At 42.6% G+C, this 27976-nt stretch overlaps 1 protein-coding gene across 1 annotated transcript in view; it reads left to right on the top strand.

Moving 5' to 3' along the window:
* The first annotated feature begins 16774 nt into the window (after positions 1–16774).
* The window catches only part of ADAM17 (ADAM metallopeptidase domain 17), a 160281-nt gene continuing 149079 nt past the window's right edge, over positions 16775–27976 (top strand). The window contains exon 1 of the mRNA XM_030198883.1: positions 16775–16994. Coding sequence (XP_030054743.1) covers positions 16892–16994 — 103 coding nt within the window. The 5' untranslated portion in view covers positions 16775–16891. The remainder of the gene's footprint in view (positions 16995–27976) is intronic.

The following is a 27976-nucleotide window of genomic DNA, read 5'->3' on the forward strand; positions in this document are numbered from 1 at the left end:
AGCAAATAGAATGTTGGGTATTATTAGGAAAGGAATGGAAAACAAAAATGAGGCCGTTATAATGCCTTTGTATCGCTCCATGGTGCAACCGCACATCGAATATTGTGTTAAATTCTGGTCGCCGCATCTCCAAGATATAGTGGAATTAGAAAAGGTACAGAGAAGGGCGACAAAAATGATAAAGGGGATCGGACGACTTCCCTATGAAGAAAGGCTGAAGCGTCTAAGGCCCTTCAGCTTGTAGAAAAGACAGCTGAGGGGAGATATGATAAAGGTCTATAAAATGAGTGGAATGGAACAGGTACATGTGAAGCGTCTGTTTACTCTTTCCAAAAATACTAGGACTAGGGGGCATGTGATGAAACTACAAATTAGTTAATTGAATATGAATCTGAGAATTTTTCTTCACTCAATGTGTAATTACTGGAATTCATTGCCAGAGAATGTGGTAAAGGTGGTTAGCTTAGCAGAGTTTAAAAAAGGTTTGGACGGCTTCCTAAAGGAAAAGTCCATAGACCATTATTAAATTCGGGAAAATCCAGTGTTTCTGGGATAAGCAGCATAAAATGTTTGGTACTTTTTTGGGGATCTTGCCAGGTATTTGACCTGGATTGGCCACTGTTGGAAACAGAATGCTGGGCTTGGTGGACCTTTGGTCTGTCCCAGTATGGCAGTACTTATGACTTTGGCCAGGATTTTTCCTTTCATTTTTGTCGGGCCTTGCCCCTTTTTCAGGCACTATCGCTTCATTTAATTTAACTGAGGAAGTTTTTTCTTCCATGTCCATAAAGGTGCCCAGTGGCTTTAAGCCCTTTACCTGGTGCAGTCATACGATCTCTGGGAAAGGCACCCATTCTTGGTGTGTTCAGTGTTTTGGGCCTGACCATAGTCCGCCTAACTGTGTTCTCTGCCTTCGTATGAAGAAGAGGACTTGGGTTTCCAGAGAGGCTCAATGAGAGAGGATTTTTGGAGCCAAGTCTGGTTACTCAGCATCTGCTTTGCACCGGCATCAGTAATCATGGCTGCTGCTAGACCCTTAGACACTGGGCATAGTGAAGCATTAAGTGGGTCTCCACCTGTGTCGAGGCCTTCTGCTCTGCAGGGCCCCCAGGATTGGATTCGATGTTGTCCTCGTTGGCACCGAGGAGCCTCGATGAAAATCTTCAGGTGAAGGCTAAGAAGCATCAGCATCGATTGCCCTCAATGCATGGTGCCTGGAGCTCTGGGGCATTGAAGGACTTGGCACCCAAGAAGTGTCGATGCCAGGAGGACCGCTCCCCCTCCAGGAGGTGCTGATGCATCTGTCTCCCAGCAACCAAGACCCAGCTCCCGCATCAACCTCAGATGTTCTACAGCCTGCTCCTGAGCCAGCATCCCAGCCTTTCCTGGTGTTGGCCCTTGGTAAGTGCATCTGGATCTTGCTTCCTGAGCTTCTGCAGGGCCTTCTGGAATGGTGTGCATCGGCATTGGGGGTGCTTGCTCCCTTTGCAGCCCTGACACTGCATGTGGCTCCGGTGTCAACTGCCACCCAAGTTAGCACTCCTTCGATGTCGGTAAAGGAAGCTTTGCCGAGTCGAGACTAGAACCAACTTCTTGACGTCGTTCTCAAGGATATGGTTCCTCCACTTCGAGGCACATTCGATCTCGACGTGCCGAACAGGAGGCATTGTCTGACCTGAAGACGAGCGCTCATGGGATTCAGAGGAGGATCCAAGGTACTTTTCCTCAGATAAGTCTTATGGAATTCCCTCTGAATCCTCCCCTCCACCTAAAAGGAGAATGTCTTCTCCAGAGAGTCTTTCATTCCTTTGTCAAGGAAATGGCTAATGCCATTCCACTTCTTTTGGAAGTGGAGGACGAGCCCAGGGCCAAGATGCTTGACGTTCTGGACTGTATGACTCCTAGGGAGGCTGTGACTGTCCCTCTCTACGAGGCACTCCAGAAAGTCCTCATTAGGAATTGGGAGTCCCCTCTGTTGGTCCCGAAACTCTGTGCGCAAGTTGTCGGACCTGGCAGCGATGCTGTTACTGGAGCAAGCCGAGTCACTTTGCCAGTTGGCCAAGCAGCAGAAGGGGTGTCGAAGGTTCTTGGCCAGGGGCACTTATTTTTGATGTGGCATCCAGGATCTTTGCTGAGAGCATAGTACTACGCAGACTCTCAGGGCTGCGTGTTAACTGACTTGAAACATTCTGTTCAGCAGCAGTTGGCGGATGCCTTGTGCGGGGGGATAACAACATTTTTGGAGAGAAGGTTGAGGAGGTCAGACCAAATCAAACATATTAATACCATCTTTTCTCTCTGCTGTCGGGTGCCTTCTGCAACTACCTCCTCAGCTAGGAGGACTTTTGGCAAGCCATGGAGGTGTATCTGTTACAATCAGAAGTGTAGGTACAACCCCTTGGTTCGCCAGCCTGCTCAGACTCAACCCCAGTGTGCTCATTCATGTCAACAATGTGCGCCAAAGGCCCCTGCTGCTCCCCAGGCAAAGCAAGGGCTGAAGTTTTGACTGGCTCCAGCAAGAGCATAGCTGCAGTAAAAGTGTCCTTCCTGGATGACCTGCTAGTCGGGGGGGGAGGCTGAAGTTTTTTTTCATGAAAGGTGGCCCCTTATAACCTCCGACCGGTGGGCTCTTCAAATAGTCTGTCATATGCACTTGGTTGGTATCTAAAACTTTAAATTGCCCACTGAGAGCTCATTCCTTCAGCTCTCAGCATAGGCAGGTACTTGGAGAGGAACTGTCAGCCCATGTGGTCGAGACCTTTGCACCAGGGGAGGAAGGACAGGGATTCTATTCCAGGTACTTCCTTGTGCAGAAGAAGACAGGGGGATGTGTCCCATCCTAGACCTAAGGGCCCTGAACAAATTCCTAGTCTGAGAAATGTTCAGGATGGTTTCCTGGGCACCCTTCTCCCAATGATTCAGGAAAATAATTGGCTATGCTCTCTGGACTTAAAGGATTTATTTATTACATTATTTGTTACATACCCAAGCGATTAACAAGTTTTGCAAAATCTCACTGTAAACTGGACATATGCCCCAACAACCTAATAAAATCCACCCCTCAATGCTTCATAGCAGACCTCACATCACACTTGAACTACTTGCTACAACATGGACTATTTCCTAAGGACAAAGGCAATATACTACTCACCCCAATACCTAAAGACTCAAAGAAAAAAGCAAACAATATCACAAACTACCGCCTGGTAGCATCTGTCCCTCTGGTAGTCAAAACACTGGAAAGCATGGTAACCAAGCAACTCATCGACTACTTAAACAAATTTTCAATATTACATGAATCACAATCAGAATTCTGCTCCAACCATAGCAGCAAAACAGTACTAATCACTCTCCTAACCAAATTAAAACAAGAAATTGCAAATGGCAAGAGTGTACTTCTCCTACAATTTGACATGTCTAGTGCGTTTGACATGGTAAATCATAAAATACTACTAAACGTACTAGAATACTTCGGGATTGGTGGAAGTGTACTCAGTTGGATCAATGGCTTCCTAACCGCAAGAACATACCAATTGACAGCAAATTCGATCACTACCATGGAAACTAGAATGTGGAGTACCCCAAGGATCACCGCTATCACCAACCCTTTTCAACCTAATGATGACCCCACTAGCCAAATCTCTATCCAACCAAGGCCTTAACCCCTACATTTACGCAGACGATGTCACGATATCTATCTCGTGCAAACATGATCTAACAGAAATCACAAACAAAATCAAACTTAGCCTCCAAATCTTGAACTCATGGGCGGATATGTTTCAATTAAAACTTAACGCAGAAAAAAACACACTGTCTCATCCTTTCATCACCACACAACACGAACAAACCCACCCATATAAACACCCCAGACCACACCCTTCCTGTTTCAGATAGCCTGAAAATTCTCGGAGTCACAATCGACCGAAATCTCATGCTAGAGAGCCAAGTGAGAAATACAACTAAGAAAATGTTCCACTCAATGTGGAAACTGAAATGAGTAAAACCTTTTTTTTTTCCCCGAGGGAAATATTCCGCAGCCTGGTACAATCAATGGTTTTAAGCAGTGGTATGCTGGTAAATTTTGAACAGGCTCTCTCTCCGGTCCACCTCTGCGCCCCCCCCCCCCAAATTGCAGAGCTGGCTAAACCCAGGGAGAGAGCCGGGGGGGGGGGGGTCATGCATTACTCTCACCCCGATACCAAAAGATACCAAGAAAAAAAAACAAATGAAATCACTAACTACCGTCCAGTAGCGGCTATCCCGTTGGTAGTCAAACTGATGGAAAGCATGGTAACCAAACAACTTACAGATTATATAAGCAAATTCTCAATATTACACGAATCACAGTCAGGATTTCGCCCCCTCCATAGCACCGCAACAGTACTACTCACTCTCCTAGCCAAATTCAAGCAAGAAATAACAATAGGCAAAAACATCCTCCTCCAATTTGATATGTCGAGTGCATTCGACATGGTAAACCACAATATATTAATAAGACTATTAGATAAGTTCGGGATAGGTGGAAATATATTCAGCTGGATCAAGGGTTTCCTAACCACAAGAACATATCAAGTAAAATCAAACTCAAACATATCATCACCATGGAAAGCAGACTGGAGTACCACAAGGATCACCGCTATCACCGACCCTCTTCAACCTAATGATGACCCCACTAGCCAAGTCCTTATCCAACCAAGGCCTTAACCCTTTCATCTATGCAGACGATGTCATAATATACATTCCATACAAAACTAAACTGACAGAAATCACCAATGAAATCAAGCTCAGCTTGAACATCATGGACTCATGGGCAAATGCATTTCAACTAAAACTCAATAAAGAAAAAAAACACATTGTCCCATCCTTTCATCCCAACTCAGCGCGGACAACCCCACAAGTATCGACACCCCAGATTACACCCTCCCTATCTCAGACAGCCTGAAAATCCTCGGTGTCATAATGGACTGTAACTTGACACTGGAGAGCCAAGTGAAATCCACAACAAAGAAAATGTTCCACTCATTGTGGAAACTCAAACGCATGAAACAATTCTTTCCGAGGAAAACATTTTGCAACCTGATACAATAAATGGTAATAAGCCATGTAGACTACTGCAATGGAATCTATGCAGGATACAAAGAACAAACCTTCAAGAAACTTCAGACCACTCAAAACAAGGCAGCCAGGTTTATATTTGGAAAAACGCGTTTTGAAAGCGCAAAACCCCTCCGCGAAAAATTACACTGGCTCCCAATCAAAGAACGCATTGCCTTCAAAATCTGCACCCTGGTTCACAAAATTCTCTGCAGCGAAGCCCCTGGATACATGACAGACCTAATCTACTTACCAAACAGAAACACATCCGAATCAACACTAACACATCTAAATCTACACTACCCAAGCTGTAAAGGACTTAAATTCAAATCTACCTACGCATCCAGTTTTTCCTACATAAGCACACAACTGTGGAATGCGTTACCAAAAGCCTTGAAAATGACGTACGACCACCTAACCTTCTGGAAAACACTAAAAACCAACCTGTTTAAAAAGGCATACCCTACCGATCCAACTTAAATGCCTGACCTCTGCCACACAACAAAACTAAAGCACGTAATGGACATAACAGAACTCTACGATTCCTACTGTGGCTGTACCACATGAACTGTATCTTACCACAACATCACATTGTATTTGTTCACACCGGAGTCCGCAAATGCCTCTGCGGTACTATGTAAGCCACATTGAACCTGCAAATAGGTGGGAAAATGTGGAATGTAACAAATTATAATAATAATGATGTCACCTATTCTGTTTAATATCTACCTCAAGTCACTATCTGAACTGATTTGGTCAATGGATACTCAATACCCAGTATACTTAAATGTAACTCACCATGCATACTGGCTGCATGTGCCTGCTGGAAAAGTACCTGCACTGGGGCCTTATAGCCCAAAACTTTGGCGCTATGAGCAAAGTGGAGATAGTTGAGTAAACATTTGCAGGGCAATAGGGGAGTCTCTCTGCTACTGCCCATTCAGGGCAACTTGGATTTTCCAGCGGGAGGCTCCACTGCAGCTTTTCAAAGGTGGGCAACTAGTGGGATCCACTATCTATACCATGTGATGACAGAGCAGGGGGCTGTAAAGTTATTTGAGGGATTGTGTGAGGAGTATGGGTTAGACAAGAAAGACAGATTTGCATATTTCCAGTTACGACACTATATTAACTCTTTGCCCTCAGTCCACCTGACCGGAGAGGTCTGAGAAAAGTTGAATGAGACCTTGGGACTAGACGCGCACCTGAAGGTACCGTTGTGCTACTTCCACAGAACATTAAGAGACTTATTGAAGGACTATGATTGTTCTCCGGTGGTACAGGCCTGGAATAAAGAACTAAGAATTAACCTCAAGCCAGAGCAAATAGCAATGTGCCTCAAGTCTACTTATGGCCTCACGGAGAATGCAGCCTGGTGGGAGATTCAATACAAATTCTTGTATAGATTGCATATTTCTCCGCACAGAGCTTTCCGAGCTATGCTCCGGGATACAGACTCATGCCCCAAATGTAAGAACAGTGGCGCTAACCTGGGGCACATGTTTTGGTCTTACCCAAAGGTGCGATCCTTCTGGGGGGCGCTGAACTCCCATGTCTCACAATTATGGTCTACCGCATGGCAACTACATCCGACCCAACTGTTTGATCTTTTTCAGACCCAGAAACCCACACCTGAGGGGAATATGGCTTTTTTGAAGAGAACTGTATTAATGGCAAAGCGAGTAATTTTGCAATTGTGGTTGGCCACCGAAGGCCCAAGCATAGCACACTGGAGGACAGCTATGATACACTGTTCACTAGAGAAGAAAGGGGTAGCAGATCTGGCCTCCAGGAAAGGGGACCGGTTTTGCAAAACCTGGTCCCCATTCTCGGACTGTCTCACTCTGGTAGCTCGAAGTAGGATTTTGAACTGTTAAGGTTTGGAAAGCGGGAGAGGATAGGGGAGTGAGGAGGGGGGGAAGTAGGGGGGGGGGTTGGAAAAAAACTCAAGCCACTTGTAGGAAGCGTTACTATACATTGGCAATGTTTGTATCTTTTACTTGCTTGTATACTGGTGTGTTTGACAATAAACCAGATTTAAACAAAAAAACATGTAACTCACCTTGAGCTACTACTGAAAAAGGTGTAAGAAAAATCTAAATAAATAAATTGTACATCTACATAAGTACATAAGTAATGCCACACTGGGAAAAGACCAAGGGTCCATCGAGCCCAGCATCCTGTCCACGACAGTGGCCAATCCAGGCCAAGGGCACCTGGCGAAACGTACAAACATTCTATACATGTTATTCCTGGAATTGTGGCTTTTTCCCAAGTCCAAGTAGTGGTTTATGAACTTGTTCTTTAGGAAACCATCTAACCCCTTTTTAAACTCTGCTAAGCTAACCGCCTTCACCACGTTCTCCTGCAACGAATTTCAGAGTTATGCATTGGGTGAAGAAAAAGTTTCTCCAATTTGTTTTAAATTTACTACACTGTAGTTTCATCGCATGCCTCCTAGTCCTAGTATTTTTGGAAAGCGTGAACAGACGCTTCACATCCACCTGTTCCACTCCACTCATTAGTTTATATACCTCTATCATGTCTCCCCTCAGCCGTCTCTTCTCCAAGCTGAAAAGCCCTAGCCTCCTTAGGCTTTCTTCATAGGGAAGTTGTCCCATCCCCACTATCATTTTAGTCGCCCTTCGCTGCACCTTTTCCAATTCTACTATATCTTTCTTGAGATGCGGCAACCAGAATTGAACACAATACTCAAGGTGCGGTCGCACCATGGAGCGATACAACAGCATTATAACATCCTCACACTTGTTTTCCATACCTTTCCTAATAATACGCAACATTCTATTCGCTTTCCTAGCCGCAGCAGCACACTGAGCAGAAGGTTTCAGTGTATTATCGACGACGACACCCAGATCCCTTTCTTGGTCCGTAACTCCTAACGTGGAATCTTGCATGACGTAGCTATAATTCGGGTTCTTTTTTTCCACATGCATCACCTTGCACTTGCTCACATTAAACGTCATCTGCCATTTAGCAGTCTTGTAAGGTCCTTCTGTAATTTTTCACAATCCTGTTGTGAGTTAACAACTTTGAATACCTTTGTGTCATCAGCAAATTTAATTACCTCGCTAGTTACTCCCAACTCTAAAGCATTTATAAATATATTAAAAAGCAGCGGTCCTAGCACAGACCCCTGAGGAACCCCACTAACTACCCTTCTCCATTGTGAATACTGCCCATTTAACCCCACTCTCTGTTTCCTATCCTTCAACCAGTTTTTAATCCACAATAGGACATTCCCTCCTATCCCATGACCCTCCAATTTCCTCTGTAGCCTTTCATGAGGTACCTTGTCAAACGCCTTTTGAAAATCCAGATACACAATATCAACCGGCTCCCCTTTGTCCACGTGTTTGTTTACTCCTTCAAAGAATTGAAGTAAATTGGTCAGGCAAGATTTCCCCACACAAAAGCCGTGCTGACTTGGTCTCAGTAATCCATGTCCATGGATGATATGCAGCTACTCACCCACTGAGCTAGAGATACCTACAGCTTTTGAACAAACTGACTACCTGTTTAACAGCAATTCAAGGATAGACTAAAAATTACAAACCTTTCCCGACCTCAAGTAAAACTGAGCTCTTGTGGGTCCCTAGCAAAAGTGGGCACATACCTGATCAAAATCTCTTTGGGGAGATGGCTCATCAGCGGGTGTTACATCATGTGATATCCTTTGCACAGGGTGGTTAAGGATATTCCTTGGGAGAATCTTAGTGACCTTGTGTAGAGTGAGATCCTTTCCTTCAAGTACTCTAGCCCATTTCCTTTAAGGGCCTAAAAGATCAGAGTTTTAAATTTAGCCCTGTGTTGTACTGGTAGCAAGTGAATTTTTGCAGAAATGGTGTGATCACAGTACTTTCAAATGTCTATCAATCTTACTGCAGCATTCTAAATTGATTGGAGCTGGTGCAATCCTTTGTAGTCAGACCAGTATGATGTTATCCTGAACCACTGTGACAAGACTTGACTTCTCAGTGTATGGAGAGAGGCAGTGTAGTTATTGCAGATGAAAGAAGCAGCTCTTGAAGTTTGCTTGGATTTGTGGGATTAACCTAAGTGCTGTGGAGGCATATTTTCAAAGCAGTTAGCCTTACAAATTTACGTGGAGACATATTTTCAAAATACTTGGACTTATAAAGTTACATGAAGGGGCATTTTTGATATGATGTGTCAGACCGACTTTGGATGTTTTACTCAAAATGTCCAGAATCCAAATAGCAAATATAGCCATTTTTGAAACAGAAAAACATTTTTTTCCAAAAATGGCCACTTGCTACATGATTTTGTGCTCTATCTTCTTGGTCCATTTTTTGGGGGAAAAAAAGAAATGAAAAATGCACAAAATCAAGCCATTGTGATATAGGAGGAGCCTAGGAGAAACCAACATTCTTAGTAAAATGGCCACACAGCCATCCCAGCAGAGCAGTGGGGCACCCTAGGGGGCACTGCAGTGGACTTCACCTAAAAGCTCCCAGGTACACATCTCACCGTTGCTCCCTTATATTGTATGGGGAGACCTCTAAAACCCACCAAAAACCTACTGTACCCAACTGTACACCACTACAGTAGCCCTTATGGCTGCAGGTGTCACCTATATGTGGGTACAGTAGGGTTTTGGAGGGCTCACACTTTCCACCACAAGTGTAATAGAGTGGGATATGGGCCTGGGTCCCCTTCTCTATAGTGCACTGCACCGACCACTAGGCTGCTCCAGGGATCTGCTTGCTGCTTTAATAGGAATGGCTATAACCTGAGGTTGTTGTAGAGGCTGGTATGTACTTTTTCTTTTACATTTTAGGGGTGGGGTGGGATGAGGTTAGTGCCCACTAGGGAAGTAAGGAGGTCATTCCTTTATTTCTCCAGTGGTCATCTGGTCATTTAGAGCATTTTTGGGGGGCTTAGTCATTATTAAAACAGGTCTATCTCAAAACATCTTAGTTGTAGCCCTGGATGTTTTTCAGCCATAATGGAACAAAATTAAAACGTCCAGGTCTTAGGAATGCCCAAATCCCACCGTTAACACCCCTGACATGCCCCCTTGAGATTAGGATGCACTGCATAGAAAAATGTCTGGAAAATGAGATTTGAAAATACCGATTTGGATATTTTGGTGAGAAAAACGCCCAAATGCTACTTTGTGACACTTTTTAGATGTTTTTCTTTTTTGAACATGAGCCCCATATTAACCTATGGAACTTGTAAGTCTAAGTGCTTTGAAAATGAGCCCCATGATGTGTTAAGTCATGAGAGAACACTCACTGAAAAAGTAAATGCCTGCTATTCATATCATGGCAAAGATTTCACCCTACAATGAAAGATGAGAAAAAAAAATTCTTCCCTGGCATGCGCCCAGCAGGAAATAAAGAAATCAAGAATGAAAAACCCAGTGATAGATGGCAGTCTCTGTTACCTATAATTTGGTAGGGTGTAAATTGATGTGTATGCATGGGAGGGCGAATATGTTGTGTGTATGGTAAGGGAGAGTTCACAGGACAACAGCTGGTGTGAAACAAGGTAGCACTGCATGGAAATTTTAAATAGAGATCTACATGATAAAATAAGTGTTGTGGAAATGAATACTGCAGGATGAACCCTGACTACTTGCTGGAAAAGTAGTAGAAAAGGTGCATGTGGAAAACTAGCTTGACCAGTTAATCTAGTATTTACTAGACTTCACTTTGTTTGATCAGTGGAATACATACACTGATTAAACAAAGGAATTAAAATGTGATAGGATAAGACAATATGGAGTTGCCATATATAAACTTCCTTTTGAAATAGAAAGAAGGTTACAGACAAAGATGGTAGATATGTTCTTATTCTGGGTATGCTACGGTTCTTGGAGGACTGTTGAGTCAAGAGCTGCCTCTGCTCTTGGGAATCTGGACTTGAATACAAACTTGTTGGGAAACTATCTTAAGACTTGGAGATAAGTGAGACTGGGAGTTAAAAAGAAATGATAAACACTTTTGTGGCAATTCTATAAACGGGTGCCTAGAAGTAAGTGCCACTTGTGTGAGTCTTTGGCACCAATAATCATAGAAACACAGAAAAATGAAGGAAGATAAAGACCATTTGGCTTGTTCAGGCTGCCCATCTAAGCCATCTAATCTCCCTTTCACTCCCTTAGAGATCCTATGTACTTGTCCCAAGCTTTCTTGAATTCAGATATGGCTTTAATCTCCACTACCTCCACTGGGAAGCCATTGCACAAACTCACCACCCTCTCCATTAAGAAATATTTCCTCAAGTTACTTCTGAGTCTATCCCTTTTCACCTTCATCCTATCCCCCCTTCATTCCAGAGCTTCCTTTCAGTTCACAATAAACCAAAACAATTTTTTCATTACTTTCACACTGCTATTATATACTTACACACTCACCCTTATACATTCAACCAACACCCTCCACTCACATACCAACATCCACCTTACAATCATTCACAACCACATAACGAAATAACATAATTTGTGACTAAGGGCCCGTTATCAATCTTTAACAATTCAAAACACAGTCCAACAGGGCACCGGTGCTTTAAATACTAATTGTTCATGCATCAACCGGCTCTTTAGAACCGTCCACTTGAGTTCTTAATATGCATCAGGTGGAAACTCCTGCTGAAGATGAACTAACTTGCACAAGGCACCACACCAATTGTAGATTACCACTATCCACACTGCTGTACAAGTATAGAGCGAATCTCCTCCAACATGGAAAAGCTGGCACCAACTCTGTCAGTACAAATTGCTTATAGAATCCTTAGACGCCTCCAATACTTCATCCATCAACTGGACCATCATCCATCTTACAAGGAAGACGTTTGTGTTGTTCACTGACCCTACATGATTTGTGTTTCGCTCAACTGAGCGTCATCCGGGGTTGGCCTTAACCGGGTCACTGGAAACTCATGCGCCCTTGCCGACATCTGTAGTGTATTAATTTTATGTATATTTCCTTTTGTTGATTATTATATATGATATTTTGATATTTTATAGACCCCTGATGCAGGCTGGTGAGGCCGAAACATGATTCGTGTCGGGTCACTCTTTTTAGTTTCCAATAAAGGTTATTTTGAACACCAGCTGTGAGAGGTTCCATTGCTCTACTCTTTTCTTGCCCAGAAAATTACAGATCAGTAAGTCTGACTTCAATGCCGGGCAAAATAGTGGAAACTATTATAAAGAATAAAATCACTGAACACATAGACCAGGGGCGTATCTGCGTGGGGCCAGTTTCGGACGGAGTCTGACGACGCAGCATGTTGTACGTGCAGGACGTCAACGTGCTGCGACGTCAGACTCCGAAACTGTAAGGGAAGGGATGCAGCTTTTAACAGCAGCACAGCACGAGGAAGAAAACTTAAACAAGACCTCAGCTGGGCTGGGGGGGGGGGGTTAGGTCTCCTGCCAGCTGAAGTAAAAGGCACCGGCAGGCAGGAGGAAGCGGACCTCGGCGGGGGTAGGTGACGGCGAAGGCGAGGTGGGGGGGTCGTCGGCAGTGGCGGCGGCGGCCGGGGGGGGGGGCTACAATGTGCCCCCTCACCTTAGCCCCTGCCCCCATCGCTGAACCTCAGATACGCCCCTGAATGGTTTAATGTGACAGTCAGCATGAGTTCAGCCAAGGGAAGTCTTGCCTCACCAATTTTGCTTCATTTCTTTGAAGGCGTGAATAAACATGTAGATAAATGTGAACTGGTTGATGTAGTGTATCTAGATTTTCAGAAAGCTTTTGACAAAGTTCCTCATCAGAGACTCCTGAGAAAATTAAAAAGTAATGGGACAGGAGGTTATTTCCTTCTGTGGATGAGGAATTGGTTATTGGACAGAAAACAGAGGGTAGAGTTAAATGGTAATTTTTCTCAATGCGAGGGTTAAATGGTCATTTTTCTCAATGCAAGAGGGTTGAATAGTGGAGTGCTACAGGGATCTGTACTGGGACTGGTGCCATTTAACCTATTTATAAATGATTTGGAAATCAGAATGACAAGTGAGGTGATTAAATTTGCAGATGACACATTTGTCAAAACACATGCGGACTGAAAAATTGCAGGAAGACCTTAGGAAACTGGAAGACTGGGCATTCAAATGGCAGATGAAATTTAATGTAGACAAATGCAAAGTGATGCATACTGGGAAGAATAATCCGAAATATAGTTACCTCATGTTAGGGTCCACCTTAGAAGTCAGCACTCAAGAAAATACAAATCTAGATGTAGACAATCTGCTGAAATGTTCTGCCAGTGTGTGGAAAAAAAAAAGCAAACAGGATGCTAGAAATTATTAGGAAAGGGATAGTAAATAAGAACAAAATTATTATAATACCTCTGTATCGCTCCATGGTGTGATCTCACCTTCAGTATTCCACTCAATTTTGGTTGCTGTATCTCAGAAAAGATATAGCGGAATTATAAAAGATTTAAAGAAGAGCAACCAAAATTATAAAGGGGATGGAACTCCTCTCATATGAGGCAAGGCTAAAGAGGTTAGGGCTCTTTAGCTTGGAAAAGAGATGGCCGAGGGGGATATGATTGAGATCTACAAAATCATGAGTGGTGTAGAATGGGTAAAAGTGAATCATAGTAACATAGTAAATGACGACAGATAAAGACCTGAATGGTCCATCCAGTGTGCCCAACAAGATAAACTCATTTTACATGGTATGTAATACTTATGGATATCCGAGTTTGATTTGTCCCTGCCTTTCTCAGGGCACAGACCGTAGAAGTCCGCCCTGCACCGGTTTTATTCTCCAAATACCAGCATCGCCACCCAATGTCCGCTAAGATTCAATAGATCCATTCCACCTAAACAGGATTCCTTTGTGTTTATCTCACACATGTTTGAATTCCATTACCTTTTTCATCTCCACCACCTACCGCAATTTTTCACTCTTTCGAAAAGTACAAAGACCAGGGGCCACTCAATGAAATTACATGGAAATACTTTTAAGACAAATAGGAGGAAATATTGTTAAACTCAACGAATAGTTAATCTGTGGAACTCATTGCAAGAGGATATGCTATCAGCAGTTAGCATATCTGGGTTTAAAAAAGGTTTGGACAAGCTCCTGGAGGAAAAGCCCATAATCTGGTATTGAGATAGATATGGGGGAAGCTATTACTTGCCCTGGGATTGGTAGCATGGAACGTTGCTACTCTTTGGGTTTCTGTCAGGTACTTGTGACCTGGATTGGCCTCTGTTGGAAGCATTGGTCTGACCCAGTATGGCTATTCTTATGTTCTATTTATTTAACCATCCCTCCATCCTTAACTTTAAATAACTAACATCTCATCAACATTAAGATGTAGATGGCTGTGCAGCAGTAAGATGGAGGCTATCCAGTCTTTTGACCCAGTGTCATTTGTGATCATCTACCAGTTGCTCAGAGGGTGTGCATTTGGTGCAAAGTGCTCCTGGATCTCAGAGAATGAGTCCAATCTCTGGAAGCTAGAATGGCAGATCATTAGAGCTAAGATAGGTAGAACTATCTAGAAGAAATTAGAGCCATATCAGAGCAGTTCAACCTCCAGTATTACAGCTACTGTGCTGTCTTGGAGGAGACAGGTTACTTAAAAGAAGAGTATCACCTTGGTGTGATAGGAAGTGATCCTACAGCTAGGTCCCTGCCATCCAGGTGATGTTTATGTTTATTTATCTTACTATATGACCTTTTGTGAAACATGCATGGTAGCAGTTTACAAAATAATAAATCTGGGAAACAGAAAAGGAACTTAAATAATACAAAAAAAATATACAATTTATATCCACAATATACCACGAACAATTAGCTCAATATGATTTACAATAAAAGAAGACCTGTTATTTCTGAGAAGTTCCCAACAAAACAAATAAAATAAGAAGTTTAGACTTGTAAAAATGTAGAAAACAGAAAAGTTTGTAACTTTTGACAAAGTTCATATAATCAGTTTTGGATAGAAGATCTAGCATCAGAATATTCCAGCTTTTTGTTGCCTCATCTGCAAAATCTGAATGAAAAATCCATGTATATTTTATACCCTTTGATGAAAAACAAATGACTTGTAAGTTCCCACACTGCAAAATTGTACACAATGATTGGAAAGCCAGTACTTGAATCAAATAAGAAGGAGCTAGATCAGTGATGATGAACCTTTCAGAGTCCGAGTGCCCAAACAGCAACCTAAAATCTATTCATCGCAAAGTGCCAACAGGGCAATTTAACCTGAATAAAAGCAACGTGGGTTTTAAACTGGTTCTAGCCAGTTTAGAACGCAAGTAGTAAACCAGGGACATGCACAAAAGGGCATTTTCCTGTCACAGTAGCAGTCAACGAAAATGGTATGCAAATGAGCAAATTAGTATTAAAATACTAATCCGATGTGATGCACTACCGTTTTCCAAGGAAGTCACTGTGGAAAACCTAACGGGAGGTCTGCACCTCCCGTTAGGTTTTTCTCGTTGGGGCTGCTGCCCTCCTGCTCACCCTCCCTCCCAGCACCAGGCAGGCCCTCCGAGCACCAGGCAAGGCTGCAGGCCCTCCGAGCACCAGGCAAGCTGGCCGGCCGCCCTCCCTCCGAGCACAAGGCAGCCTGCCTGCCTGCCCTCCCTCCAAGCACAAGGCCGCCTGCCTGCCCTCCCTCCGAGCACCAGGGCCCCCTCCGAAATTTAAAAGTCATACCTGGTCGGGGTTAAGGTGGCGTCGACAGCGGCAGTAAAAGCGTGCTGGCTCGGCGCACTTTCAGCCTTCCCTTCTGTCTCTCAAGCTCTGGTCCTGCCCTCATTTCCCATTTCCACAAGGGCGGGACCAGAGCTTGAGAGACAGAAGGGAAGGCTGAAGACGCACCGAGCCAGCGCTTTTCACTGCCGCTGCCGCCTTAACCCTGAGCAGGTATGACTTTTATTCGGAGGGGGGCTGGAACTGGCTGAGGCGACGGCACGCGTGCCAACAGAGAGGGCTCTGCGTGTGCCATAGGTTCGCCATCACTGAGCTAGACCATGGATTATTCTAAAGATCAACACACATAATTTAAAAATCAAAAGCATCTCTATTGGCAACCAATATAATCTTTGCAAAAGGGGCATAACCTGATCACATTTTTGTATGCTAAATAACAGTCTAGCTGTTGTATTCTGTAGTATTTGTAATCACTTTTTCTTTTCATCTGTGCAACTTAAAAAAAAATTTCATATGCACAATATTATAGTAGCCCAGGTAAGACTGAATAAAAAGCCTGAATAATAACTCTAAAGTGTTCAGTCATTGATAGGATAGGGATAAGTAGCCAAAAACAAAGGAGCAATAGAATGATAAACCATTAACCATTATCCGGATCCTGCAACTGAGGCTTTCTTGGGAGGGGGGAGGGGGGGGGGTTAAGGTGATTGCAGCACTGCAAGGGCTTGACGGTCGGGAGCTGGGATGGAGATTACTTGCGGCAGGGACGGGCTACATTCCCCAGGGCTACGGGTTGGATTTCTGTCCCCATCCAAGTCTCTAGTGAGAGAGCTAGTGCAAAAACAGATAAACATGAAAAAAAAAATCAGAATCCCTCATGCTGCCACTTGGCTCTTCCTCCCCCCACCCCCAATAAAGTCGTAGCGCCCCCTCTCGAAGACCACAGGGTGGCGCTGTGAGTTTCCAGTCACCACCAGCTGTTGACATCTCGCTGGTTCCGCCTACCCCTCGACGCTGCCTTGTGCCTTCCGTGTGTAGGCGGCTAGTGTAGTAGTGTTTGGCGTATGGTGGTGGAGCTGTACTCACTGTTACGGAACCGGGACCAGGTTGGACTGTGAGGCGCTATGCGGCCGCGCCGGCTCCTGCTCTGGTTGTTGCCTCTTCTGCAGTGTGTGCAGCTCTCTGGCGCTCGGGGATCTCGGGCCCCCGCTGCAGGTCTCACAGACGGTAAGGATACAGGAGAAGAGCCGGGGGGGGGGGGCGGGTAGCTGTCAGTGGAGCCTGGTTTCGACCCAGGGAATCCGCGAAAGGCTTAAAACTCCGTCTGGATGGGAGTCTTAGGGTGGAAAAAGGCCGGGCTTTATTTTGCTGTCTGTAGCCACTTTGAGCATTTTGGAAGGGGGAGTTTAAGAACATTTGGACTTCCAATCGTAGATAACACATATTAAATGTGACTCCTTTTATATGCGTAAGATAAAGTATGGTCTTGAATAATTGTATAACCCCAAGAAAGAATAGGCTGTATAGTATTCTGAGTCAAATCAACAAAAAAAACGGTCGTGAACAGCAGTGGCATTTCCATTTTGGGTGTTAGGAAGAAGAAAGAATAGAAATCATTGAATGAATCTCACAGTATCAGCAGCCTTATTAATACAAATGTTAAATTCCATGAGTTATGAAATGTTATTTTACATTACTATTTGTAGGTAGATGATCATTCTGAAGTCGGTATCATAGATTAGCGTTCTGTCATAAAGCTCTTCATTTGAAACTTTTATGTTGTGGAAGTAGAAATAGTACTTTGGCGGTTAAATGCTGAATATAGGCACTTAACCGCTTAAGTTAAGTGACCATATCAGACTGCGTAAAAGTCCTATCTTTATGTGGTGGTGCATAGACAGTTAAGTGCTAAATACAGCACTTAGCATAAGAGATAGCTGCCTGCATAAATCTGGTTATTCAGTGCTGTTGCCTGGACATGGCCTGGCATTGAATATCCGGGAATAACTCCAGTAATGGCTAAAAAAAAAATGCTTACTGCTGCCAGCTGAATATCTACCCCTTTGTATTTATGAAACACACCTAAATAGACTAATATGCTTGTCCATCATTTGCCACATATGGTCTAAGTGTGCCCAGGAAAACAAGCTTCTCTGTAGTCACTTCCTCAGCTTCAGAGATCTCCCATGGTTGTCCCATGCTTCTTTGAATTCAGATACAAACCTTGTTGCTACCACCGTAGGAAACTGTTGCACCTGTCCTCTGTGCTTTCTGTAAAGAAGGGTGTTTAAATGCAGAAACACTGGCGCATGAGGTTTCTTTGGGCTACCTTAAATAGGTTTCCTCGCTTCCACTTCAGATTTTGAAATCTAATTGCTTTCTCTGCTAGAGATCAGCTACAAGAAAGTGCATTCAGATGCTTGTCCTTCATGGCTTTTGCTCTGTCCTGCATTTAACACTGCTTTGACATTAATGGCACATATATGTACATAAGTATTGCCACACTGGGACGTACCAAAGGTCCATCAAGCCCAGCATCCTGTTTCCAACAGTGGCCAATCCAGGTCACAAATACCTGGCAAGATCCCCAAAATGTTTAATACATTTTAATCTGCTTATCCCAGAAATAAGCAGTGGATTTTCCCCAAGTCAATTTAATAATGGTCTATGGAATTTTCCTTTAGGAAGATGTCCAGACCTCTTTTAAACCCCGCTAAGCTAACTGCCTTTACCACATTCTCTGGCTACGAATTCCAGTGTTTAATTACACGTTGAGTGAAGAAACATTTTCTTCGATTCGTATTTACTACTTTGTAGCTTCATCGCATGCCCCCTAGTCCTAGTATTTTTGGAACGAGTAAACAAATGATTCACGTTTACCTGTTCCACTTCACTCATTATTTTATAGACCTCTATCATATCTCCCCTCAGCCGTCTTTTCTCCAAGCTGAAGAGCTGTAGACGCTTCAGCCTTTCCTCATAAGGGAAGTCGTCCCATCCCCTTTATCATTTTCGTCTCCCTTCTCTGTAACTTTTCTAATTCCACTATATCTTTTTTGAGATTCGGCAACCAGAATTGAACACAATATTCGAGGTGCGATCGCACCTTGGACCGATACAAAGGCATTAGAATGGAAAACAAAAGTGAGGACATTACTTTCCTAATAATACCTAAACTTCTATTTGTTTTCTTAGCTGCCGCAGCACAGTGAACAGAGGGTTTCAACATATCATCAACAACGACGCCGAGATCCGTTTCTTGGTGGGTGACTCCTAACATGGAACTTTGCATTATGTAGCTATACTTCGGGTTCCTCTTTCCCACATGCATCACTTTGCACGTGCTCACATTATACGTCATCTGCCATTTAGATGCCCAGGCTCCCAGTCTCGTAAGGTCCTCTTGTAATTTTTCAGAATCCTCTCGCGATTTAACAACTTTGAGTAACTTTGTGTTGTCAGCAAATTTAATTACCTCACTAGTTACTCCAATCTCCAGATCATTTGTAAATATGTTAAAAAGCAGCGGTCCCAGCACAGACCCCCTGGGAACCCCACTATCTACCCTTCTCCATTGAGAAAACTGACCATTTAACCCTACTCTCTGTTTTCTTTCCTTTAACCAGTTTTTAATCCATAATAGGACACTACCTCCTATCCCATGACTCTCCAATGTGTTATGGTGTCTTTAATGAGGTACTTTGTCAAACACCTTTTGAAAGTCCAGATACACAGTATCAACCAGCTCACCTTTATCCACATGTTTGTTTACCTCTTCAAAGAAATGTAATAGATTGGTGAGGCAAGATTTCCCTTCACTAAATCCATGTTGGCTTTGTCTCAATGCATGCTTTTGAATATTCTCTGTAATTTTGTTCTTTATAATAGTCTCTACCATTTTGCCCGGCACCGACGTCAGGCTCACCGGTCTATAATATATATGTATGTGTGATTGTTTTTCATTTTTATTATGAATTGGTGTTTTGCTGGATGGATATGTAACACAGTAAATGATGGCAGATAAAGACCTGCATGGTCCATCCAGGCTGCCCAACAATGTAGCCAGCTTCACCTGCCACTCTGTGCAGACCGCAGCCACCCATACTTAAACAATTGTCTCTTTCATGTCAACCATATAGGCAGCCAAACATGATGGCGTCTTGGTAATAACCATATATCATCCCCAAGTATTGCTGACAGTATTCAACTTACCAGTCAAGATGTCTTCCCTTCTCCCCTGAGTTGTATAGCACCCCCACTCGCAGCACGTGACAATAAAGTGATGTACAACACTAGAGTTACCGAAGCTTCACCCGTCAAGTCCTCCAGTCGTTTCTCATATTTCTTATGGCACAAACCACCTTCTTTTGAACACCTCAAGTCTTTTATGTCCTTGAAGAGATATTGCCTCAAAAACTGGACATAATATCCCAAGTGGAGCCTCGTCAATAACTTCTACAGGAGCATCAAAACCACCTTTCCTCTGTTGGTTTTGCCTCTCTCTGTGCAGCCTAGTATTCTTCGGGCAACAGCCACCGCCTTGTCACATAGTTTTGCCGCCTTGAGATCCTCAGACGCTAGCACTCTAAGGTCTTTCTCCTGATCTGTATGTGTCAGTTTCTCACCCCCTAGTGCATACTGATCTTTTGGATTTCTATAGTGCATCACTTTGCATTTCTTTGAATTAAATTTTAACTTCCAAATATTCAACCATTCTTCTAATTTTTGTAGACTTCTTCTCACATTGTCCACTCCTTCCGGAGAGTCCACTCTGTTGCAAATCTTGGTGTCATCTGCAAAAAGGCAAACTGTTCCTTCTAACCTTTCAGTAACATTGCTCACAAATATGTTGAATAGACTCTGGCCCCATTACTGATTCCTGAGGCACTCCACTACTTACCTTAGTATCCTCTGACTTAGCTATATTTACCACCTTCTGTCTGTCAGTCAACTAGGTCCCAATCCAGTTCACCACTGTCCTAACTTTAGCCTGCTGAGTTTGTTTATAAACCTCCTATGAGGGTCTGTGTCAAAAGCCTTACTTAAATCCAAGTAGACTATGGGGCTCATTTTCAAAGTACTTAGACTTACAAAGTTCCATAGGTGATTATGTAACTTTGTAAGTCTAAGTGCTTTATGCCTTTATATCTAATGCATGTCCACTATACGGTTCTCTGATCACCCAGTCAAAGAATTCAATCACATTTGTTTGGCACGATTTTCCTTTGGTGAAACCATGTTGCCTCGGATCTTGTAACCCATTGGATTCCAGAAAATTCACTATCCTTTCCAACTAATGAAATAAGGCTTATCAGCCTATAGTTTTCCACTTCTCTGTCTCTACTTTTGTGAAGAGGGATCACATCTGCTCTTCTCCAATCCTGCGGAACCTCCCGTCTCCAAGGATTTATTACACAATTCTTTAAGAGAATCTGCCAGAACAAAAGTATTTGTTAAGCACATCTGCTTTTTCCTCATCACTCTCCACATAGTGGTTCATAGCATCTTTCAGTATAACAATTCCATTTCTAGCCTTCCTCCGTTCACTAATATACCTGAAAAAAAAATCTTGTCACACTTATTTGTTTTTAGCCATTTGTACTTCTGCCAGAGCTTTTGCCAGCTGTTTTTCTCTCTGCAGTTCTTTCAGTTTTATCTGGTAATCTGTATTGATCACTGTTGGCCAGGTGGGCATCCATCCTGATGGACATGTTATCTCCATTTGTGAGCACAAGATCTAGCATCACCCCTTCCCTCCCCTCCCCTCATGGGTTCCATCAGCATTTTTCTCAGCAGTACAATTTGAAAAACATCTGCAATCTCTCTACTTCTTTCTGATTCCACAGATGGGACTTCCAATCCGTATCTGACAGGTTGAAATACCCCACAACAGCACCTGCCTCCCCCTTCATGTCTAACTTTTGGATATCTGTGACCAAATCTTTATCCAACTTCTCTCTTTGTGTTGGAAGTCTGTAGACAGCACTTGTGTGAATGGATGTTCCATTTTCTCTTTCTAAGATAATCCATATTGGTGCTTTCTCTCTCCAGGTTCCTGTTAAAATGTTTTCATGTTTGTGATGTTTGTTTCTATTGTCTTTAAATCCAGAAGAGGCAGCTTTAAAGTGCAAACTAAATAAATTGGACATTTCCTTAGCGTCCCTCCGGCCCAGCCCAGAATGTGACTGATGGGTTGTGACGCCTTCCAGCAGGTGGAGACTGAGAACTGTGACTCTAGAGAAGCCGTGCAAAGTGCTGCGCAGTGTTGAATATTTAGTCAGAGACAGGAGCCGATACGGCATTCTTGGGCGCTTCAGTCAGCTTCATTTTGGCGGGAATGCCGCCATTTTGTTATCCTCGCCGTCCCTCCTCATGGCTTTGATGGCGTTTTTTCCCTTCATGGGGTTCTTCTGTTTTGTCAGCAGTATCTACAGGGGGAATGTGGATTCTGAGCATGTTGGCTCATATTGTTTTCCTTCTGCTGGAACGTCTCAGATTTCTGCCCAGTCTGCTCTGTTCCTGGTTGGGTCAGGTTTCATGGGAATCCCCTCCTTTTGTCTGTTAAATTTTCAGTTCTTCCTTAAATTACCCTGAACAGCAGCTTGGGTCATAGGTGTTAGGCAAGACTGTTTTCCTTAAGGGGGAAGCCAGCAGATCCTTCCTGGAAGAAGTTTTCATGTTTGAAGGTTCCATTCGATATGATGTTGTGAAGGTACAGAGGGGGCGTAGTTCCCGGAGGTCTCTTTTGTTTTTTTGAAAATTGCTGGTTTTTAAATTCTTGCCAGCTGCTTTAGTTATGAGTACCTCAAAGAAATTGGAGGTGTACCTACGAATAGAGGTGCGTTTACTGTATCTGCTTTACTGGCAATCTTTAAAAAAAAAAAAAAAAAAAAGAGTAGTTGTGTTTCTTTCTATGGTAGAGTATGTGCAATCTAGTTTTACAGTTTGCTCTTTATATAGGTTATTCTTTGCCCTAATTTTTACCTTAGTGCCCCTTTAGGTACTTGTAGTGGGGTTAGGTTTGTTTGGTACAGGGTCTGACTAAAGTCAGGCATTTAGCGTTCACTCCCTGTCACTTAATCAGCAGAGGTGGCAGCCTTCTTCTCGGGCAGACTGTTCTTTGCTGAATTTTGTGAGCACACCCCACGTTGCTCAGTCCGGAGAGGGCTGAGGCTGTTCTTTCCAAGGCATGCCCTGGTTTGATTAAAAAAAAAAAAAAAAGTTTAAGCTTAGTGCTGTTGTATGGTCTTTTGGGAGTTTTGTTGTATGGAGTCTTATTAATTTCCAGAAGGATGTGCTTCTCTGCTCCTTCTTGAGAGTTATCAATCAATGATTTTATGCATTTCTGCGTGCAGGTGCCTAACTCTCTAGTGTAGAGAGCTCAGAGGTAATCTAGATTTGACAGATGTGACAATGCGCTAAATGCAATGGCTGTGTGGTGGTTTTTGGGACTGTGCCCAGCATATTCTCAGCAATTGCGACACAGAAAACTTTTTAACAATTTGGTGCTACATTGGCCACCCTCCAGTCTTCTGGTACCATGCTTGATTTTAAAGATAATTACATAAGTACATAAGTGTTACCATACTGGGACAGACCAAAGGTCCATCAAGCCCAGCATCCTGTATCCAACAGTGGCCAATCCAGGTTACAACTACCTGGCAAGATCCCAAAACAGTAGAATACATTTTATGATGCTTATCCTAGAAATAAGTAGTGGATTTTCCCCAACTCCATCTTAATAACGGCGTATGGAGTTTTCTTTTAGGAAGCTATCCAAACATTCATTTAGTCATTCATTTAAGCACTTATATACCGCTTAAACCTAAGCAGTTTACAGTTTTATTTTACAGTTACTGGGTCTGTCCCTAGTGGGCTTCGGTCAAAGTGGTACATTGTACTACTGTTGTACCTGGGGCAATGGAGGGTTAAGTGACTTGCCCAGAGTCACACGGAGCTGCAGAGGGAATTGAACCTGGTTCCCCAGGATCTCAACCCACTACTGGCTAACTGCTTTTACCACATTCTCTGGCAATCAATTCCAGAGTATAATTACACATGAAGTAAAGAAATATTTTCTCCAGTTTTCTCCAGTTGTGTTAAATTTACTGCTTTGTAGCTTCATTGCTTGCCTCCCTAGCCCTAGTATTTTTGGAAAGAGTAAACAAGCAATTTACGTCTACCCATTCCACTCCACTCATTATTTTATAGACCTCTTTCATATCTCCCCTCAGCCTTTTTTTTCTCCAAGCTGAAGAGCTCTTGCTACTTCAGCCTTTCCTCTTAGGGAAATCGTTCCATTCCCTTTATTGTTTTTGTTGCATTTCTCTGTACCTTTTCTTATTCCGCTATATCTTTTTTGAGGTGCAGTGACCAGAATTGCACACAATATTTGAGATGCGGTCACACCATGGAGTGATTCAAAGGCATTATAACATCCTCTCATTTTTGTTTTCCATTCCTTTCCTGATACCTAACATTCTATTTGCTTTCTAAGCTGCCGCTGCACACTGAGCAGAGGGTTTCAATGTCTCATCAACGATGACACCTAGATCTCTTTCCTGGTCGGTGACTCCTAATGTGGGACCTTGTATCACTTAGCTATAGTTCGAGTTCCTCTTTTCCACATGCATCACTTTGAACTTGTTCACATTAAACATCTGCCATTTGGATGCCCAGTCTCTCAGTCTCTTAAGGTCCTCTTGTAATTTTTCACAATCCTCTTGCGATTTTTAACAACTTTGTATCATCAGCAAATTTAATTACCTCACTAGTTATTCCCATCGCTAGGTCATTTATAAATATGTTAAAAAGCAGTGATCCCAGCACAGACCCCTGGGGAACCCCACTAACTACCCTTCTCCATTGAGAATACTGACCATTTAACCCCACTCTCTGTTTCCTATCCTTCAACCAGTTTTGAATCCACAAGAGAACACTACTTCCTATCCCATACAGAATAATTTATATGTGCCCTGAAAAAGGGTAATAGATTCATTAGTAGTCAATATTCTAATTTGGTTGAAGAATAAGAGATCATTTTTCTACAGGACATGTAGGGAATAATTTGAAACATCTAATCTAGGTGTTTCAAATTATTTGTATATTCAGTAGCATTATATGTCTGGTAAGCATCACTTACTATACTAATTTATACTATACTAATCTATACTATTAGATTGTAAGCTCTTTGAGCAGGGACTGTCTTTCTTCTATGTTTGTGCAGCGCTGCGTACGCCTTGTAGCGCTATAAAAATGCTAAATAGTAGTAGTAATTTTACCTACTTACAAGATTTGATAAACTGCAGTTTGACAGGAATATCAAACTGACATAATAGGATAAAGGGGATGGGACGAGTGCATGTATTATGGGCTCTAAAGTGACTGGGCTAGAAACTGGTTAAGTGGAAGGACACAGAGGTAGAGTTAAATGGAGGTACTCTGAGGAAAAGGATGTTATTAGTGGTGTGCCGCAGAAACTGGTCGTCAGTAACATCTCTGTGTCTTATAACACGAAGGGGTGTCTGATAAGGTTTGCCTCTTTGTAGATGATACCAAAATCTGTAATAGGGTAGACACCCTTGATGGTGTGGATAGCAGGTGGAGAGATCTAGTGGAGCTTGAAGAATGGTCTGGAAGTTGGCAGCAAGAGTTGGTACTAAAATTTTTTTTTAATGCAGGGTCATGAATTTGGGCTGCAAAAACCTGAGGGAGTGGTAGAGTACAGGGGGTGTGAAGTACTTCTGTGCATGAAAGAAGAGACGACATGGGGGTGAATGTATAATGTGGCCAAACAAGTAGAAAAGGCAATGGCCAAAGCCACTTGAATGTATCAGGAGAGGAATGGCAAGCAGGAAATGGAGATAATAGTGCTTCTGTATAAGTCTCTGGTGAGCATTATAATATATGGTAAATTTATCATTTTGTACTTATATATACATGTCTTTATCCTGAATTTAAAATTATATTTACCAGTACTTTAGATACAGTACAAAAGAATAAAAGCCCAATTTCAATAGGAGTCAGAGCTGGAGTCCAAGTTGAAGTTGGGCAGTATAAAAATAGAGGTGTCTGAGTTAAGTTTTGGTGAGCTGACTCCACAGCCCTGTTAACAATTTATGCAATATTGGCCCATGTCGCGTGTGAATTTTTGATTTCTCTTGATTTCCCTTCGCCTTTGGCCATGTGTACATCACAGAGGAAATGGCAAGGTGCAAACCCTATATATTTCTAGATTTTATTTTAATAGAGCTGTTTAGCATTTTTTAAGCTGGGAGCAGATTTGGACTTGCAAGACGGTTAGAAATTTATTTTTTTTTCTGGTAATTACCTTTCTAGGCTGTAGAGATTTGTGGTTTGACATTTGGCCTATGCTAACTTGTGATAAGTTGCTGGTCAGCAACTAAGAGACAGAGAGTCCTATGGCTAAGGATACCTGCAGTATCCAGATAAACAATCAGAAGGAGAGAAGTAAGTGGGTGTGGGTGAAATTGTAACTTCAGCAAAAGGGGGGGGGGGCTAGCATAATGACTCTGCATAACAAGGACATAGGTCAAACCATTATCTAATGAAAACTTGTGCTTATGTGCATGACAGGCCCTATGTGTACATGCAATGAGGGAATAAATGATAGAAGTTGGAAGATTCTGGAAAGATGCATATTCATTAAGTAGGAAGGGTAATTAAGATAATGAAGAAGGAAAGAAAATGTATAAAAGAGGAAATTGAACTGAGGATGGGGGCCTCACTGTGTCTACACTGGTAGGTGGACATATTGGCAGCTTCCAGGGAAAACTCTGTTTATTTGCTACATATTATACTCTATTGGGGTTTTTATTTTCTTTAATATCTGAATAATTACTTTTTGGCTTCTTTGAATAAACATTTATTAAGTCTAATAGTTATTAGCCAGAGTTTTTTCTTGCTTGGGGTTCGGCCTGGGGAGTAAAGATTACTCGAGGGTCCACCCCTACAGGAGACCTCCAGAAGGCTACTCCTGTCTCTGAGGCAAAGACAGTAGTGCACATGCCAGCAAATGTAGTATTGGCAAGCAGCACAGGAGCATGTTTGTACCTGCTTGGTTTCCTTTTTCTCTTGAGGCATGGCTCCTTTCTAAAAGAGGAAGAATACAGGGACTAGTGGTACAGCAGCCTTTTGAATCAGCAGTGCACACACTCAGTGTGTCCCCATGCTGGTAGCTCCAGTGAAGCTACAAGAATTGTGGGGAGGAGATGATTGATGGAGAAACAAAAGAAAGTTGTAGGGTATTAGTCCACTTTTAAAGATAACACATAGAAATAGATCAAAACATAGAAAAGAAAATAAGATTATACCTTTTTTTATTGGACTAAGTTAATATATTTTTGATTAGTTTTCAAAGGTAATCCCCCCCCCCCCCTTTTCAGGTTTGAAATAAGCAAATGTTGACAAATATCAGAATATATAAGTGAAACATAAAAGCATTCCAATGACAGTCTCACAGAGGGTGGAGTGGGTAAGTTGAGAGACAGGGAGAGATGGATGGCTGATAAGAGAGTGACATAGCGGTATAATTTTATGGTTTATAGTGGGATAAAATGCCCAGATCTTTAAGACCTGTCTGGTGGGTGTCAAGATATTTCCTCATTTTGACTTCAAAAGTCAATTCCTGGATTGTCTTAAAATTTTCTTTTAGTATTCTTACCATAAGATCATTGATGCAGTGGCATCCTGGTTGGCATTGGAATGTTTAATATTGTGTCTACGTAAATTGAGCCTTGTCTTTAGCATCTGGCTTGTTTCTCCAATATAGCACCCTTCACACTTTTGAATGATATATACCACATTTGAGAATGAGCATATGAAGGATTCACTTCTGATGAATGTTTTTCCCATGTGAGTGACTGGGATTCTGTGAGATGTGTTGGCACGGTTTGCAGCTTGGTATATTGCAAGGATATATGCCATGCTCTTCTTTTTGAGCTTGTATTGGGAGTTTGTTTTTCACTAATTTCTATTTCATATTAGGTGGCTGTTGGAAGGCCAGCACTGGTGGGGCTGGGAATATCTCTTTTAGTAATTCATCCTCCTGGAGTAGTGGCTGCTGATCTTTTAAGATTCTTCTCAATTTTTGTAGCTCTGGATTGTATGTCACTGTAAAGGGGATTCTCTATGGCTTTCTTCTCTTTGTACTGCAGTAGGTTTTCTCTAAGTATTTTAAGGAAAGAAGT

Source organism: Microcaecilia unicolor, chromosome 3 (assembly GCF_901765095.1).
Source record: "Microcaecilia unicolor chromosome 3, aMicUni1.1, whole genome shotgun sequence".
In the NCBI taxonomy this organism is placed as follows: Eukaryota; Metazoa; Chordata; class Amphibia; order Gymnophiona; family Siphonopidae; genus Microcaecilia; species Microcaecilia unicolor.